This window comes from Mastomys coucha, unplaced genomic scaffold, assembly GCF_008632895.1.
Source record: "Mastomys coucha isolate ucsf_1 unplaced genomic scaffold, UCSF_Mcou_1 pScaffold22, whole genome shotgun sequence".
Taxonomy (NCBI): Eukaryota; Metazoa; Chordata; class Mammalia; order Rodentia; family Muridae; genus Mastomys; species Mastomys coucha.
Genome location: NW_022196905.1, coordinates 244,118,110 through 244,137,724, shown reverse-complemented (window position 1 = coordinate 244,137,724; position 19,615 = coordinate 244,118,110). Strand labels below are relative to the sequence as shown.

Here is a 19,615-nt window from a genome sequence, read left to right as displayed (position 1 = left end):
GAAGGAGGAAGGGAGGGAGGGAAGGAAGGGAGAAAAGGAAGGTGGGAAGGAGGGAAGGAAGGAAGGAAGGAAAGGAGGGAGAGAGGGAAGGAAGGAAGAAAGGGAAGGAGGGAAAGAAGGAGGGAAGGAAGGAAGGAAGGGAAGGAGGTAGGGAGGGAAGGAAGAAAAGGAAGGAGGTAGGGAGGGAAGGAAGAAAAGGAAGGAAGGAGGGAGGGAAGGAAGAAAAGGAAGGAGGGAGGGAGGGAAGGTAGAAGGAAAGAGAAAAAAACCCTGAGATTTATATTTTTTTAATTCTACCACTTCCTGGCTATCTGATAGAATTTTAAGCACACTGCACAACTTGAACCACTTACACATCCTGCAGGCAGGTTCTGTCTCCTTCTCTTGTGTTTCTAATGCCTGAAGTTTGTATCTAGCATCAGAAAGTACTCAATGAATGAACAAACACAAACCTATGCAGAGTTTAAATGTTCTCTGGATTCATAGGTTATCAGAGACCTAGCCTAAATACACAGTGAAGCTGTTTGTCACGTAGGGTCCATTGAGTGACTGTGAGGAATCTCCCTGCCAGTCAGTCACTCACCTCCCATGAACTGCAATGGCAGAAATGCCAGTCCTTTCTATCCGCTTCACAAGGTTCAGGGTATCTTCTAGCTGGGTAAGAAAGATTACAGCACAAAGTGGTCAACAAGAACCCATGGAAGGAGCTTCTAACTCCTAGAACCAGCTCAGTTTCACCAACAGACCCAACACCACCCGAGAAAACAGACCTTCAAATGCTACAGTCTTACCGAGGGCAGGATTCGGATTTTACAGGTCACAGGCCTGTGTGTTCCTTTAACAAGAGTGCTGAGAATCTGCAAAGAGTAGACGGGAACATCTGTCTGTCTGGAACAAATCACCACACTGCTCAAAATAATTAACATTCCTACAAGACCCAAGCACACCAGTAGAGGAACAGCACTTGCTATTATCTATCATATGCATTTACCTGTAAATTTCATGAGCTTCTGTTCTGTGCTAAAATTTCACTGCTAGTAAGTCCTTGCCTGGTGTGTGTGTGTGTGTGTGTGTGTGTGTGTGTGTGTATGTGTATCTGTAAGTTAAATACACTGAATGAAGAGGTAAGTGAATGAACTGCATGCAGTCCTGTGTGGAACACAGTGACTCTTTGCCAGGAAAAATATCAGAATTACCTGGAGAGCTTAAATAACACAAACTCTTAGATCTTACCACATTAGTTCCTGAACAGTTCTCTAGGGACAGAGCTTAGAAACCTGTGTTTTCAAAATCATTGCCCAACACACCGAATATAACCCTGGGGCCTAGTCCTGTTTATAACATATGACTAACAGCTCTTTTTTTTTTTTAATTCTTTTTCTTTTCCCTGTGTATCCCCGGCTGTCCTGGAACTCATTCTGTAGTCCAGGCTGGCCTCGAACTCAGAAATCCGCTTGCCTCTGCCTCCCAAGTGCTGGGATTAAAGATGTGTGCCACTACTGCCTAACCTTTTTTTTTTTTTTGTAAGATAGGGTATCTCTGAGTAGTCCCGACTGTCCTAGAACTTACTCTGTAGACCAGTCTAATCTTTCAATTCTCAGATTCATCTGCCTCTGCCTCTCAAGTGCTGGGATCAAAGGCATGCACCACCACTGCCCAGCAACTGACAGCTTCTTTTCCGAGTAAAGGGAATAGACCCTGGGTGTCAGCCCAAGAACTAGAATGAGCAAGAAAGGTCTTTAGGGGCCTAGGCTCTGTCCTCATGAATCCTCCTCTTTTGAAAAATCAGATACACAAATATATAAACTGGAAAAGGAAAATATAACACATTCAACATGTTATTTTTTTAAGATTTATTTTATTTTATGTGTATGAGTACACTGTAGCTGTACAGATGGCTGTGAGCTATCATGTATGTAGCTGCTGGGAATTGAACTCAGGACCTCTGCCGGCCCTACTCGCTCTGGTCTGCTTGCTCTGGTATAATTCACTGTAGCTGTCTTCAGACACACGTCAGATCTCTTTACGGGTTGTGAGCCACCATGTGGTTGCTGGGATCCGAACTCAGGACCTTTGGAAGAGCAGTCCGTGCTCTTACCCGCTGAGCCATCTCGCCATCCCCAACATGTTTTTAAATGCCTCTTATATAACAATTAGGAAAGGTTGCAAACAAAGAACAAGACATAACATGGGAAAGTAGTCAAGGAGTCAGTATGACATGGCAACATGAGAATCAGAGATCAAGAGAGACACAAATGGGCCTGGATGTCTGTGGCATTGCTATCTTCTTCCTGTATCAAAAATCTCAGGCCACTGGCTACCAGCAAATGCTATGGTGGCTTCCCAGGGGAAGGAAAGGGGCTGTAAGAGGGAGGGCATTAGAAGTGTGCTGACAGTGTGCCTGTGTGAATTGCCCCCACATAAGAACTGCCTCCACCCTGCTATCTGTTCCTCCCCCTGTCATACAAAGTTTAAAGGTCAAACTGAGGCTCATGTTGAACAGCATGTTGAACACTTAGGCAGCCTGACTGAGGGATAAAAGTATAAAAAAGGGTTGGAGAGATGGCTCAACAGTTAAGAGCACTGACTGCTCTTCCAGAGGTCCTAAGTTTAATTCCCAGCAACCACATGGTGGCTCACAACCACAAGGTGATCTCAAACACTGGACTCCTAACCTGCAAATGTTGTCTCCTAGGCAACAGCTGCCAGATAAGCATGAGGACTTAGGGTTACCTTAATTCTAGACAGATGAGGGCAGCAGAGAGCCAGTTACAGTAAAACAGGTCTTATCTAAGAGCTAAGGTTAAGAAACTGTTGAAAGGTCAACAGCTCACCCACAAGACCCTCCCTGCTGGCCAGGAGGGCAGGAATACTCTCCAGGTGCTGCCTCAAACAGTAGACTAGACCTGATTGCCCAGAGTCATCCTGGAAAGCCTTAAAGGGACATCTGTACTTTAAGGAAGGAAACACTGCCAGGCCCATGAGAATCCATCAGAAAAACTTTCACTCTAGCTAGGCATGGTGGCACATGCCTCAGCACTTGGGAAGTAGAGGCAGGTGGAGGAGGAGTTCAAGGTCCTTCTTGAATCATAAGGAGGAGAAAGCCAGCCCAGACTACACGAGACCTTATCTCAAAACACACAAATCAATCAATCAATCAATCCCACATTAGTTCAATTCCCAGCAATTACATGGTGGTTCACAACCATCTGTAATGTGATCTGATGTCCTTTTCCAGCATGGAGGTATACATGCAGACAGAGCTCTCATATAAAATAAATAAATAAATATTTGAAAAGAAAAATCCGGAGCTGGAGAGATGGCTCAGCAGACTGCTCTTCTGAAGGTCCTGAGTTCAAATCCCAGCAACCACATGGTGGCTCACAACCATCTGTAATGAGATCTGATGTCCTCTTCTGGGGTATCTGAAGACAGCTACAGTGTATTTACATAAAATAAATATATCTTTTAAAAAAAGAGAGAGAGAAAAAGAAAAGAAAAATCCTAAATAGTCAGGTTAAAAACAAGAACCTAAAAATGAATTTAACAGACAAATATAGAATAGTTTATAGAAACTGAATTGGATGTTGTACATGTACATTTGAAATCCCAGTAGTTGGGAGGAGGAGGCTGGAGCGTTGGGGATTCAATGTCAAGTTGGACTAAGACCTTGTCTCAAAAGACCAAAGCCAAACAAAACACAGGGAGACAAGAGGAAATTGCTTAAGACCCTCTTCCAATTGTATGGCAGACAAAGCCAACTTCAGAGCTGGTGAATTAGGGGGAGAAAAGTTGTCCTATAGCCAGCTGTCATCAGCACATGCCTTGGCAGTCCTCAGTATTAGGTATCTGTGGTGGCCATTCCTGGCTGTCAACTTGACTCTATCTGGAATGAACTACAATCCAGAATTGGAGGGCTCACCTGTGGGCCTATCTGGAGGCTGAGAGATACAAGTTTCTGACCTGGACCTTGGCATGGAGATCTTGAAGCAAGTGGCTATGAATCCTAGATTAAGACAGGATGATCTCCAAATTCAAGGTCATCTGGGATTAAAGGTGTGGTGGCACACACCTTTAATATGGGCCACACCTTTTGTTAGAGACCTATACAAGGACATCAGAAGAAGGAAGGCTCTCTCCCTCTGCTTCGCCTGCTTGCCCTGTGGGACTGAGCAACTGCTAGATCCTTGGACTTCCATTTACAACTGCTGCTGACCATTGTTGGGAGTTGGACTACAGACTAAGTCATCAACAAATTCCCTTACTATATAGAAACTACCATAAGTTCTATGACTCTAGAGAACCCTGACTAATACAGTATGAAATGCCAGCCTATCTCCTGGTCCTCATTTAAGCCCATTTATATACTCTCTAAAGGAGGGACACAAGGGGAGACTAACTTCAGCTGGCCTCAAGTAATCCTGGCCTGGGCTGCTCTCAAAGGGCATTATGGTACACAACTATAATCTCAGGACTTGAGAGGCTGAGGCAGGAGTATTGCTCATTGTCCAAGGCCAATCCAGACTACCTAGCAAGTACCAGGCTAGCCAGAATCATATAACAAGACCCCATCTCAAAAAAGAAAGGTTGGGGAGCAAGGGATGGGAAGTGACCTGTGGTATACACTATCCACATGATCCACATGCAGGGGACACCCTGCCACTCTCACCCAGTCCCTAGGAAAGGCCTGTCCATCTACACAGACTTTGGAGCCCGCTCTGACCCACAGTGGTCTGCTGTCTGCTCTCAGATCACCCTGGAAGGGAAAGTAGCAATACACAGGAGGCCATATCTGAATTCTCAGGCCCTGTGGCTCTTAGATGACATGTCCCCATCTATAGACTTTTACAGAACTTGAGAGCACTGAAGTCTGACTGAAGAGTTCCAAAATCTAGCTGTATATCAAAATTAGGTTTTTAAATTTTCCAGGTCACGGCTGGAGAGATTTTGATATGCATAGAGTCCTATGCAGAGGACTGGAGTTCCGTTCCCAGCACCCATAGCAGGTAGTTCACAACCTGCTATGGTATCCATCTCCCAGGTATCCAATGATCTCTTCAGCCATTGCGTGTATACGGTGCAGGCATGTAGGCAGGCAAACCACCCATAATACATAAAAATAAATAAATTTAAAGACATTTTCTCTGGGCCCAAAATAGAGAATCTAGGCAGACTTAAGTAAATCTGGACAAAGGGGGAGAGACATTTTAGAGAACTCTAAGTGACAGCGCATTTTGAGGACCCTACTGTCACTCACCTTCTCAATCTTGTCTGGGTCTGACAGCAGGGCGGCTCCCATTCCTCCCTAAGGAGAAGAACACAGAAGGCTTTTATTGAAGAAGACGCCCAACCGCAGTGTGGCAACAGTGTAGCAACAAGGTATCTAAGGCCCATTGGAACTGGCATTTCCCTAAGCAGGTAGGAAGGTAGCATTGTCTGTGCACACCACACACCCCATCAGGAATCAGAATGTGACGGATCCCAACAGCTATCATTCTGACCATTTTTGCAAAACCACGTATCCACCTAGAAATGGGCACTACAGATATTATTTTTTTAGAACTTTATATCCTCATAAAAATCTCAGAGTCACAGCAAACTGAGCCCACCACTGTGCCCTTAGATAGAACAAGGAGTCCCCTGAGCAGTGTGGCACTCATACTCAAGAGGCTGAGTCGGGAAAATCAGGAGATTGAGGCCAGCCTCCACTGCATAGTGCTGAGTTCACAGCTAGCTTGCACTGCACAGATATGTCCTGTATCAAAAAAAAAAAAAAAAAATCCAGCAAATGATGGTCCACCAAGTCACAGAACTTATTTTAAAGAATTATTTATTTCATGTATGAGTACACTGTAGCTGTCTTCAGGCACACCAGAAGAGAGAATCTATTCCCTTACAGACTGTTGTGAGCCACCATGTGGTTGCTGGAAATTGAACTCAGGACCTCTGGAAGAGCCATCAGTGCTCTTAACCACTGAACCATCTCTCCAGCCCTGTTTTAAAACTTTTTTTTTTTTCGAGACAGGTTTTCTCTGTGTATCCCTGGCTGTCCTGGAACTCACTCTGTAGACCAGGCTGGACTCGAACTCAGAAATCCGCCTGCCTCTGCCTCCCAAGTGCTGTTTTAAAACTTCTTAACGTTTATTTATTTGTGTGTGTATGTATATGTGTACAGATGGGAGTCAGGTCTCTCCTTCTGCATGCAGGTTCTGGGGTTTAAACTCAAGTAATTAGGCTTGGTGATAAGTGCCCTTACCTGCTGAGCCATCACTCCTGCCCAAGGTTGTCTCTTGACAATAGGCTTATTTACCAATAATTTTCATAACTGTCTATATTTCTGAAGTACTAGACAATATTATGAATGACTTTGTGTTGGTTTTGTTGATACAGGATCATGTTATATAACACTGGATGAGTGCTGACATTATAGTTGTCATAGAAAAGGGAATTTTTTTCTCAAATATATATGTTTGTGTGCGTGTGTATGCCACATGTGTGGGCAAACCTTTAGAGCCCAGAGGGTTCAGGTCTCAAGTTCCTAGAACTTGACTTGGGTTCTAGGAACTACTGTCACTTCTTTAGCCCTTGAGGGAAGATCATTATAAATTCAATTTTATTTGCTTCTACTGTGGGTATGTATGGTGTGTGAGAGAGCACATCCCACAGAGAACATGTGGAGGTCAGAGGACAACTTTTAGGAGTTGATTGTGTCCTCTACAGTGAGATTCAGAGATTGAATTCATACCATAAGGCATGTGTGGCAAGCACTTTTGCCCACTGAACCAATTTGCTGATCCATAGGATCTGCAAAAGTCTGAATTCATTAGGAATAAAGTAAATGGGCTGCATTACAGCTCAACTTACTTAGTGAAGTCCTGGACTCAATCTAGCATATCATAAATCTAAATATGAGAACAACATCTGTAATCCCAGCATTTGGGAAATAAAACCTAGTAGATAAGAAATTCAAGGTCGCCAGGCAATGGTGGCACACGCCTTTAATCCCAGCACTTGGGAGGCAGAGACAGGTGGATTTCTGAGTTCTGAGGCCAGCCTGGTCTACAGAGTGAGTTCCAGGACAGCCAGGGCTACAAAGAGAAACCCTGTCTCGGAAAAAAAGAAAAAAAAAGAAAGAAAGAAAGAAAAAGAAGTTCAAGGTTATCCTGTAACTAGCTTCCAATGCATTATCCTCCTGCCTCAGCCTTTGCAAATTCAGATTACAAGTGTGGGCCATCATATCTAGCCTAATAACATCCTTTTGAGCATTTTCCTAATCCAGCACAGGAACTAGCCCAGAGCCAGGCACTATAAATGGTTGGCCTCACTTAATTTGCACAGAATAATTCTAAGGAATATAAGTAAATCTTTTACCTTGGTGGAATACTCTTTTGGACAGCCCATGTTGACATCAATACCAGCTACATCATTTTCTCTGGAAAAGCATAAAAGAGAAAAGGAGGTAAACACTCTACCTGAGGGAAGAAAGTAGATGAAGGTAAAGGGTTCTGGGCTCCTGAATCTCCTCAGCCTCCTGGGCCTGTGAAACACACTAATTCTCAGTGACAAAAGGTGATAATCAGAAACACAGTCCTTTCCCCAACTACAACTGCCTCCCCTGAGCAGAGCTCCAGAAGAAAGACATAACAAATACACATCGTGTCAGTGCCATGTCAGGTATTTCAAATACTGAGTGACCCTGAACTCCATCCTAGGGCTGTTTTAACTGGGGAAGTGGAAGCCATTTGTCAGTGTAGAAAGGTGGTGTGAGCACAGAGCCCACTGCACAGCATATCTTCTGCAAAAGTTACTAAACTGAGCCAGGTGTGGTGGGACATATGCAATCCCAGAACTTAGAAACTGGGGACAGGAAGATCACATATTTGAGCCAGCCTGGGCTACAGAAGATAGAAAAAGAGGAGGAGGAGGAAGAGAAGGGGGGGGTGAGGAAAAGGAGCAGCAGCAGCTAGTAGTTGCATTAGGCTGGCTTCATTTGCTGAGCTGCACAACTGGCTTACTCCAAAGAATTCTTTGATACAGAAAAGATCTCCACTTCATCCACTGGTTTATAGCAGTCTGGTTTGCAGCAGTTAAGGTCCGAGTTCTTTCTTACTTTCACTGTCATCAGTAACAAAAACTAATATGATGATGAGCCACATGTTGCAAAGATATAACATGCATTATTTCATTTGCTGTTTCCTATAATGTCAGAGATTGATAGACATCATTTTATAAGGATGAGAACCAAGTTCTCAGTGATATTAGGTAAGTTATTGTGGTGGTCTGAATAAGCTTGGTCCATGGGAAGTAACACTATTAGGAGCTATGGCCTTGTTGGAGAAGGTGTAGACTTGTTGGGGGTGGGCTCTGAGGTCCTATGCTTAAGCCCCACACACTGCAGAAGAATCACTCTCCTGGCTGCCTTTGGATCACCGTGTAGAACCCTTAGTTCCTTCTAGATCACCATGTTTGTCTGGATGCTACCATGTTTCCCTCCATGATGACACCAAACTGAACCTCTGTAAGCTAGCCCCAGTTATAGGTTTGTCTTGTAAGAGTTTTGTTGGTCATAGTGTCTCTTCACAGCAATGGAAACCCTAACTAAGACTGTGACCTAAGTTCACACAGTGACCAAACTGCAAAGCCTGAACTCCAATTGAGCTCTGCTTTGACTCCAAAGGCCACCACCTCACCATGGGTCCCCCTGACCGCTAACTCTGGAAGGAATCCATCTTATCTACACTTCATGAGGGTAAAGCTGCAGACTCCTAGAGGAATCCCTGGAAAAGGAAACCCATGAATAAACACTAAAAGGAGAGCTCCACATAGAGGATCTCTGGGATAGACCCATATATACAGAGGATCTCTGGGATAGACCCATATATACAGAGGATCTCTGGGATAGACCCATATATACAGAGGATCTCTGGGATAGACCCATATATACAGAGGATCTCTGGGATAGAACCACAGCGGGTATCCAGGAGTCCCAGGCTAGCCTTCAGATACCACAGAAAAAGAAACCCAACACCCTTCTCCTGAAAAAGAAAGTATGGGGCTAAGAAGCAAAAGACAGGCTGCTACTGACATGAAGGTCTCAGAGCTTATGGAAGAGACAAGGCATCCCAAGGAGGGAAGAACTTACACAAGCCGGGCCACAGCAAGGGCTCGCTCTGCGTCTGCAGTCCCCTGGGAACACAAGAAGCTACATCAACCTGTCTTGACACAAGTGCACACATGTAGACAAACACACCTATGGGCATCTTACACACACATACATGCATATATGCATATACACATCCCGGCAAGTATAGGAGTCAGGCCCATTTGGGGCTGAATCAGTGACTTAGCAGTTTTTGTTTGTTTGCTTGTTTCTTAAGAGACCAGTACACTAGACTCACCAACAACGGAAAAAGATGGGCTTGGAAGGCCTAGACAATCTCATTAACATCATGGTTACTTTCAAATATTGAAAGGCTGGAGAGGTGGCTTGGTAAATAAAGTACTTGCTACACAAGCATGAAGGTCAGAGTTCAGAGCACTGGAGCCCACATAAAAACCAGGCGGGGGCCAGCAAGACAGCTCAGTAGGAAAAGACTTTCTGCCAAGAATGCTGTCTTGAGATCAATCACTGGGACACAGAAGGCAGGAGAACTGACTCCTGCAAGTTATCCCCTTACCTCTACATACACACTATAGCACAAGCGTGTTTACATACATGTAATGCAATAAAATTTTATTTTAAAAAATGGACAGAAGTGGCAGTCTATAATCTCAGTGGTCATGGGACAGAAACAGAGGATCTCTGGAGCAAGCTGGCCTGCTAGACTAGCCAAATCAGCAAGAGACCGTGCCTCAGTCAACAGAGTGGAGAGAAAAGAAAGAAGATACCAAACAGCTTCTGACTTACACGCACACATACACACACCAAAAAAATTTTTAAAAAGTAAAAAAAAAAATATAGCACATATTCAGATACCTATCATTCAAATTCTACAATTAACATTATGCCATTTATTTTGTCTATCCATTGTTACCAAATTTTAAAAGGACCTAAATGTCATTCAGGAACTATTCCTAAAAAACACTAAGCTTTGTCTAAAGTAAGAGAGAAAAGCTAGCTTGGTGGTGGTGGTGCACGCCTTTAATCTCAACAGTTGAGAGGCAGAGTCAGGTGGATCTCTGAATTCAAGGCCAGTTTGGTGTATGGTTAAGTTACTAGACAGTCAGGGCTATACAGAGAAACCTTGGCTCAAAAAAAAAAAAAACCACAAAAGGAAAAAAGAAAAAAAAAGATACCAAGAGAGAAAGCTATCTTATAATTATATCTGTAACAAAAAAAAATCTTCCCCAATTTCTCTTTAGAAAATCTAAGTCTAGGGGCTGGAGAGATGGCTCAGCGGTTAAGAGCACTGACTGATCTTCCAAATGTCCTGAGTTCAAATCCCAGCAACCACATGGTGGTTCACAACCATCTCTAATGATCAGATGCCCTCTTCTAGTGTGTCTGAAAACAGCTATAGTGTACTCACATATAATAAATAAATCTTTAAAAAAAAAAAAAAAGAAAGAAAATCTAAGTCTAGCCAAGCATGCCTTCAATCCCAAGACTTGGGAGGCAGAGGCAGGTAGATCTCTGAGTTCAAGGTTAGCCTGGTCTGCAGAGGGACTTACAGGACAGCCAGGGCTACACAGAGAAACTCTGTCTTGAAAATGAAAAAAAGAAAAGAAAATTAAATAAGTTTGAGACTGCAGGTATCGAACTAACTGCAACAACTTAATTTCTACAGACCCCAACAGGATATCCAATCAAGAACGAATCTCTGAAAAACATTCAAGCCAATCATAGGATGCCACCATTGTACAGTATGGTACAGGCATTCAGTCCTGGCAGACATAGCGGGAATTAGGAACTTCCAGGGACCACACTAAACACTGGAATGGGAGGTGTCTCTTACCATTTGGAAGACCACCCTGTTCTGTTCTCTTTCACATGTACGAAAGACTACTCGGTCATCAGGAGCCACAAAGTCCACTGTGCTGAGCACCTCTGCATGAAAACACAAGCACATGGACCACACCATTAAGATGCAAGTTCCAGCCAGCCTGAACCCTGGAGGCCACAACAAGACTACAACCTGGAGAGGGAAGAGAGTGGATCCTAGATATATATTCTTAAAAGACATAAATAGGTTCCTGGAAAGCTTCTGGGTTGCTAAAGATGGTCTGCTTTTAGAGTGATGTGGCTCGCTTTACAATTATTTGCTAAGTGACATGTTTATAGTTACTATTCTGCAATTTAAAATGCTATTGGCATTTTAGCTGGGAGAAAGGGACATATATGAAACCTGAGCCCAAACTGCTCTAGAAAGCAGTGCTCTAAGGTTTCAGCAAAGCTATCACATCTTAGCTGCACAGTGCCCGGGCACCATGATGAGTGGAGGCTGGCTGCACCTCACTTGGCCTTCTCTATTACCTGATCTTGCAATATTTGCAAATTCACTTATCTATTGAAATTCATTTATGATATGCAAATCAATAGTTCTTCATAGACGGATAAAGTATGAAAAAAAAAGTTGAGTCACTTTCCCAGCTGAGGTCAAACAAGGGGATACTCATGTTTGTTTTCATAGTGACACTATCATATCGTATGTGTCAGAGCTAGGCATAACAGTGCACCCTGGTAAGCCTACCCCGGGAAGGCTGAGGGAGGAGGATCAGGAGTTCAGACTAATCTTCAGCTACACAATGAGTTCAATGCCAGACTAGGCTTCATGAGACCCTGTCCCCCCCCCAAAAAAAAAGAGGTCATACTGCATTTCTTTTTTTCTTTTTCTTTCTTTTTTTTGTTTTTGTTTTTTGTTTTTCGAAACAGGGTTTCTCTGTGTAGCCTTGGCTGTCCTGGAACTCACTCTGTAGACCAGGCTGGCCTTGAACTCAGAAATCTGCCTGCCTCTGCCTCCCAAGTGCTGGGATTAAAGGTGTGCGCCACCACTGCTGGGCCACTGCCCGGCAGTTACTGTCATTATTTAACTAGACCCTAAGCATTGGGGGTGGGGGGATGTTACATGCCTTTAATCCCAGTACTTGGGAGGCAGAGGCAGGTGGATCTCTGAGTTTCAGGACAGCTGCTCTAGAGTGAGTTCCAGGACAGTCAGGGCTACATAGAGAAACCTTGATTAAAGATAAATGAATGAATGAATGAATGAACAGCTCTAGACATAGTGATAAAGTGCTATATAGTATTTCTAACACTGTTTCTTTATCATTAAAAAAAATCATTTTATTTTATGGGTCTGCGTTTCTTGCTTGCATGTTTATCTGTGCACCACTTGTGTGCCTGCTGCTCTCAAAGGCCAGAGAGAACATTGGGTCTCCTGGGACTGGAGTTAGAGATGGTTTGTGAGCTGCCATGAGGACACTAAAAATTGAACCTGGTCCCCTGCAAGAGCAGCCAGTGCTCTTAACCACTGACCCATTGTCTACTTCTCAAATATAATTTCTAATAATAAAAAAAAAAGCTGACATGAGCTTAATGGACAAAACACATGTATTAGAAATTATGTAGCCCAAGTCTTGAAGCCGGAACCTTCCTGCCTCTGCCTTCCAAATGGTAGAACTAAAGGTATATCTCATACCTTGCAACTTTCTTTTCTTTCTCAATGACCTCCCACATGCTAGGCGAATATTCTACCACGGACCTGCATCCCTAGCCCTAGTTAACCTTTTTTCAGGCATGAAATTATACTTACTGATATTGGCTATGATATATATGAGTACAATAGTAACACACATAAAACAAGTTTTGTTTTGTTTTGTTTTTTGGTTTTTCAAGACAGAGTTTCTCTGAATAGCTCTGGCTGTCCTGGAACTCACTCTGTAGACCAGGCTGGCACATAAAACAAGTTATATGCTGATCAACTGATAAAAATGTAATCAGAGGCCTAAAGAAATCTAATTCGGTGTGATTTGACTTGTTTAATAATTTTTTTATATGTACAGGTGGTGTTTTGTCTGTATGCATGCCTATGTACCATGTGCATGCAGTACCCTCAGGGTCCAGAAGTGGGTGTCAGACTGTTGTTATCCACCATGTCGGTACCAGGTGGGGCGGGGAGGGTAATTCCTACCTCTACAACCCCTTGGCTAGATTTCTCTAAAGAGGTTTCAAATAGCCCACGGTGGCTTTGAACTTGCCGTGAACTCCTGGTCTTCCTGCTTTCAGCTCCCAATGCTGAAACTACAGGAGAGCAAACCTGGTACTAAGTCCATTTTGTATCTCCTTGGGGCTGCTGGTTCCACAACTGCACAATACATAACTACACATAAGTTAATCATATCTCATATCCCATCTACTCTCTCTTTGTGTGTGTGTGTTCTCTATGTAGTCTTGATATCCTAGAGCTGGCTACATAGACCAACTGGACTCAAATTCACAAAGATATTCCTGCCTCTACCCAGGATTAAAGTGTGCACCACCATTCTTGGCTCTTATTCTTAATTATTTTTGTTGTTGTTTTGGGGTTTTGTTTGTTTGTTTGTTTGTTTCGTTGGCTTTTCGAGACAAGGATTCTCTGTGTAGCCCTGGCTGTCCTGGAACTCACTCTGTAGACCGGGCTGGCCTTGAACTCAGAAATCCTCTTGCCTCTACCTCCCAAGTGCTGGGATTAAAGTGGTGGCTTAATCCAAATGTTTTAAACATGTTAGGCAAGCACTCTATCAATGAACTGCACCTCTGACCCGCAAGCGTGGCACTTGTCACTGCATCTGAAGAACAATGACTAAAGTGTAAGAATTGAGCAAATAGGGACACCTCATAAAAATACCAAGGAACAAGGAATGTCCATTTAGCCTAAAGACAGAGCTTCAGAAAGGTTTACAGAGCAAACACCCATCCCCAAGAAATGCCCTGTTCCAGGAAATGTCCCGGGGAGGGTGGATCTCCTCCCTACCCCTCCTACATGCAACAGGTATCTCCTCCTCACCTGGGGCACAGAGATCAATGGAAACAAAAGACAATGGGCTCCACCAATGAGAGATAACCAACTCATGCTGTAAACCTATGTACTGGGAAGGTATAAAAAGTGTGTGCTTTTGTCCCTTCGTGGTCGCCTTTGCTCTGAATGCAGGATGACCCCAGTACACTGGCAATAAAAACCTCATGCAATTTGCAGTGATCTCCCTCCTGAGAGTCGGGGACCCATGCCAAATACAACAAAAGGAGCACATGATCTATGCAATTCATAATACAACAGGGAAGGATCCTGGGCACGGGCAGTCACAGGCCTGCTCGAGCCAGCTGGACACACACAAAATCCCAAGGCCAGTGCTGGACTCACCATTTACAACTCGCTTGCACTGGAGCATCTTCAGGTCAATTAGTTCCTGCAGAGGAATCAGAAGACACTTGTTAGTCTTGGACACAGACTGCAGCTCTTCATTACATTCCTGATGACCACTGTTTAGCCAGCAACCACACTACTGACAACAAATCATGGCTTTGGGACACCTTGTGCTATCCCCTACAACTAAGCATGGCAAGCAAGACCCTGGGTAAGCTAGCGTGAATCTGCTGTTTTCTCCAGGACCCTGGAGGTATTTGTCAGAGGATAAGCCATTCAGAGTGCTGGAAAGAGAATTATCCAGGATACAGACACTAAGACAATGTCCTTAGGACTACTCAGTTCAAGCTCCAGCACTCCAAAGAGCCTCCCGCTGCAATTACAAGACAAAGGAACAGGCAGTGAAGACTCCAGGGAACAAACGGGGCAAAATTACAACTAGAGAATAAAAGCCCAGAGAGGAAGATGTGAGACAAAGACAGGAGAGAAAAATCTACTCAGCTCACTGAGTATAAACAATGCAGTGTGCCTCACGCCTGGGTAAGATATTCCAGCAGATTCAGGGCAGAGAGAAAAATGAGATATCTTCAAAACCAGCATTATCACGGGAGGGAAATGTGATGTCTCCTGATTGCTAACTTGCTCGGATCCACAGCTGTTCTGCTTTGTTCGGTATTTAAGCAGATGTCGAAAACAAGTCTGAAGCTTATAGCCATGGCCGCTGGCATTCAAAAGAAAAAAGTAAGACTATCATATGAGATATTCATCCCCACACTATCCTCTTATGAGCTTCAGCAAACCACAACCTGGGCCTGGTGGGTACCTCCACATGCATAGGAGTACTGGGGGGATGACCAAAGAAAGGACCTAATGGCCTCCATATGGCGTCTCTCAATATAATCAACATGTAGGTAACCATGCTCTATATCTGTCTGTCTGCATGTCTCCCTTCCTTCCTTCCTTGTTTGTTTTGTTTTCCCTGTGTCATCCTGGCTGTCGTGGAACTCACTCTGTAGACCCGGCTGGCCTTGCACTCAGAGATCTGCCTGTCTCTACCCTCTGATTAAAGGCGTCCACCCCCACTATCCAGCTTTGTTCTATGTCTTTCTATGTCTATTCTTTCCTTATAACATTCAAATCATCAAAATTCTAATGTTTGGTCCTGGACAAACAACCGCAATCAAGTTTGGGTAATCCTATAGTACCCCAATGGGTGGGTGGTCAACATCCAATAGGCCAAAAAAAAAAACAAAAACAAAAACAAAAACAAAAACAAACAAACAGTGGGCATGTGGGAAAGCATTCAGTGTGTATATATGCTGTGTGAGTGAATGTACATGTATGTGTGGAAGCATTAGTCCATGAAGCTGTGTGGGAAGGCCAGAGATTGATGTGAATTGTCTTCCTCAACTGCTCTCCACCTTATTTTAAAAATTGTTTTATTACATCCATTTGTTACACATATGCTGTGTGTGTGTGTTGCACATGTGGATATCATAAACACTTTGAGAGCCCATTCTCCTACCACGTGAGACTCAGAGATGGAATTCAGGTTGTCAGGCTTAGCAGCAAATACAATCACACTGAACCATCACACCAACCCAATTTTTCTTTAAAAATGGAAAGGTAGCCTGCCTACGTGTGTGAGGCCCTAGATCCAATGCTCAGTACCAGGGGGCTGGGGAAAGATCCAGAAACTTCACCTCTGAGCATATAGTCTAGTTGAAAGATCTCAGAGATCCTTGCAGCATTTCTCACAATCCTAAGAGACAGAAGCAACCCAACATCCACTGATGAATATATGAATAGGCAATGAGCTATATATACACAACTGAGCATATATAAGCAGGAAGGACCACTGAGAGACACTCTCAGACCAGCTCAACCACTTGGAAGAGGTTCAGATCCAGCGGCCAGCAAGAAGCAGATCAGCCAAGCACCCTGAAAGTAGAAACCAGCAGAACTGCTTAGAAGAAATGAAGAGCAGCTGAGCTGCCTGGATTGTGCTGCCTCCGACACGGAGAGTGTCCCCGGGGGCTGTGCAGTGTGCTCCACCTGGAAAGTGCTCCCTCTGACACAGTGAGCCTCCTTGCAGGCTGTGCAGTGTGCTCCAAGCCCCCAGCTTTTGTGACTTGTCATCCATGCTTGAGCAGGCCTTGCTTTTTTGAGTCATTTCTACTTTTTAAGTAACCCCTCACCCCTATTCCTATAAATAACCTCAATAAAGCTCTGGCTTGCCAAGCTGGACTTCTTGGTCTGTTGCTGGTTCCATATCTAGACTGAGAGACATCTGCTCACATCTCCTCAGGAATAGTGTCACACAACTGATAGGCGTACAGGGGAAACACCCATTATATATAAAATAAAAATGAAAATTAATCTTATTAGATGTGGTGGTGCTTGCCTTTAATCCCAGCACTCGGGGAAACAGGCAGGCAGATCCCTGGGAATCTGGCCAACTTGACCAACATAGTAAGTTGCAGGCCTAACACAGTTACAATATTGTAAGACCCTGTCTCAAAAAGCCAATACATACACAAAGAAAATAAATCAGGTGTCTCCTTATTGTTTGGACTACAGGAGTATCTCTCTACAAAGTGGGTAAACTGACTTGACTCTGTAATCTCACAGATCAACTATGTGATTCCAGGCAATTTGGACTGATGCTGAACTGTAGAGCAACTCTGGCTCCACCAGGGGGCACTGTAACCACACTGTACCATGCCCAATATTCAGACTCTGGTCCCAAACCAGCAAGAGATGCACCTGCTTCTCTCCCTGCTGTCCTCAGAGCTGGGCCTAATCCCAGCACTTGGGAGGCAGAGGCAGACGGATTTCTGAGTTCAAGGCCAGCCTGGTCTATAGAGTGAGTTCCAGGACAGCCAGGGCTACACAGAGAAACCCTGTCTCAAAAAAACAAAAAACAAAAACAAACCAAAAAGACTGATTACTCTAGCAAAAATCTCTTTGTTTCTTGTACCAACTCTTTCAGCACAGAGCACATCAAACGGCCAAAGTATGTGGAATTTCCACTCTAAATTTAAGCAGAACCTTGAAAGAAAGAATTAGTCACATTTACTGGTAAAACATGCTTTTCAAGTTTGGACAATAGCTCATCCTTAGTGCTTGATGTGCAAGCTTGATGACCCAGTTCAATCACCAACACCCATATTAAAACAAAAACAACAGAAACAAAAAAATGGGTGTAGTGGCTAGATCAATGGCCCACCTGGTAAAATGCCTGGCAGCTAAGTATGAGAACCTCATACTTAGAGATGCTCGGCCTGCAAGTCACTCTAACAGCAGCAATAACAACGTGTGCAAGCACGTGAGCGCACACACACACACACACACACACACACACACACACACACTCAGTCTTGCTCCTCTGGAGAACCCTGACAAATACAATACCAGCACTTGGGAGGTGGAGACAGGAGGACTGAAGTCATTCTCAGCCATATAGCCTCTCTAGCCTCAGCAACCCTATCTCAAGATAAGAGAGAAGAAAGAATGGGAAGAAGGGAAGGAAGAGAGGGAAAGGAGGAAAAGGAGGCCATACTAAAATCAGCTCATGGGCCCTGGGCCCCTAACTTCTAAAGGCCTTGAACTACCCCAAGAATGCCCACGGAACTAGCTGACACTGTGGGACCCAGCACACAGACTGCCCACTGCACAGCTTCCATGAGCCCCAGTAGTGCAGAACAAACTACAGTAGGACAAGCGCTGTACTGTGGAGGTCATACATACCTCCCCCACCCTCATATTACATTCTACATCTCTTAGTGAAAACTGCCCATGCTCTGGCTCTCTGGGATCTCAGGAAAAAGGAAGGTCAGAAGAAAGGAGTGAATATATAAACAGGGGCATCACTGCAACACTAAGAAGTGTGAGCCCAGGTGAGTTGACAACTCAAAGGAGCAGAAGCCCTTACCACCGCCTGCTCCAGCACGTGAAACCTACAAGTGGGCATGGCAGGGACAAAGGTGTCAGCACTCCGTGGATCGTCACATTTCTACTAAAGGAACAAAACTAGGGAGATGGGACATGGAGCTGACAACCATTCATCGATGAAGACAGAATATAAAGCACAAGTCCAATGGAAAGGGACACAATTCGCTGTGAGCTTTGACGTGACCCTGGGAGGACACAACTGGACAGACATGCAGTAGAACAGTAGGTAAGCTGGGGGCTGCCCCTAGAATCCATCATCCCCTGAACCTGGCTGGCAAAAAGGGACTACCCTGGTGAAGACCTACAACGGCTCTCTAGTGTTTTGCAGAAGCATGTAGGGTTCCCCATAAGCAAAGAAAAGGTAACCGTTGTCTGCTGGTCACGGCAGTGCATGCCTTTAATTCCTACACTCGGGAAGGTAGAGACAGGTAGATGTCGGGAGTCAGGGGCTAGCCTGCCTATTCTACTTATTTCCCTGGGATTTGGTCTTTTTTTTTTTGTCCCCATCCCTCAGGCTGAGACATCAGTGGTTCATTACTGTTCCTTTTCCCATTTCTCTTCCAAACCCAAGAACTTTTCTAGAAGGTAAAGGTGGGTGCCAGCCAAGAAAAACTACAGTTAACACACACTGTGCACCCCAGTGACCTGAAGAGACAGAGTATTAATGTCAGGTGCCCCAAGGCCTGACCTCGGGAGACAGGCTCCTCCCTACCTAGGCATGTTCTAACATGGGAAGGTGCTCAAACACCTAACCTCAGGAGACAGACCCCCTACCTAGGTGTGTTCTAACATGGGAAGGTTTATGGATCTGCTTACTAACCAACTCCTATAACATTTCCCTAAAATAAGGATGTGAGTTTCCGTAGTCTAGATTCAGAAACATCCCCTCTGCCTTCTGCCTTAAACTTTTGGAAAAGCCACATACCTGTAATCCCAGAACTCACAGCACTAGAGGGCTGGAGTCAGGAAGATCTAGATTTCAAGGCTAGCCTTAGATATATATACAGTTTGGGGACATCCTGAGTTACAATAACACATTGTCTTGATAAAACAGGGCTTCTCCTCTTCTCTCTCTGCACACATGCCTCCTTCTCTCTTTCTCCCTCCTTCCCCAACCTCCTCTTTTCCAAGGCCTTGGTCCTTGGGGCCAGTGAACTCGCCCATGGGAGAACAACTTCCCAATAAACCTACCTTTAATATAGAAAGGAAGAAAGAAAGAAAGAAAAAGAGAAAGAGGGAGAGACAAGGAAGGAAGGAAGGATGGACAGACAGGAAGAAAAATCTCTCTGGTGAATACTTCCTCCCTCCCTCTTTTTTTTTTT

General features: G+C 44.3%; 1 protein-coding gene across 6 annotated transcripts in view; it reads right to left on the bottom strand.

Moving 5' to 3' along the window:
- The window catches only part of Dus2 (dihydrouridine synthase 2), a 67,262-nt gene that overhangs the window by 15,172 nt on the left and 32,475 nt on the right, over positions 1-19,615 (bottom strand). For 3 of the 6 annotated variants that reach the window (XM_031341259.1, XM_031341260.1, XM_031341258.1), the window contains 7 exons: positions 14,337-14,382; positions 10,956-11,047; positions 9,143-9,186; positions 7,372-7,432; positions 5,258-5,305; positions 792-857; positions 584-654 (listed from right to left, as the gene is read on the bottom strand). In XM_031341259.1, coding sequence (XP_031197119.1) covers positions 584-654; positions 792-857; positions 5,258-5,305; positions 7,372-7,432; positions 9,143-9,186; positions 10,956-11,047; positions 14,337-14,382 — 428 coding nt within the window. The remainder of the gene's footprint in view (positions 1-583; positions 655-791; positions 858-5,257; positions 5,306-7,371; positions 7,433-9,142; positions 9,187-10,955; positions 11,048-14,336; positions 14,383-19,615) is intronic. The other 3 variants (XM_031341262.1, XM_031341261.1, XM_031341263.1) reach the window with 3 other exon arrangements.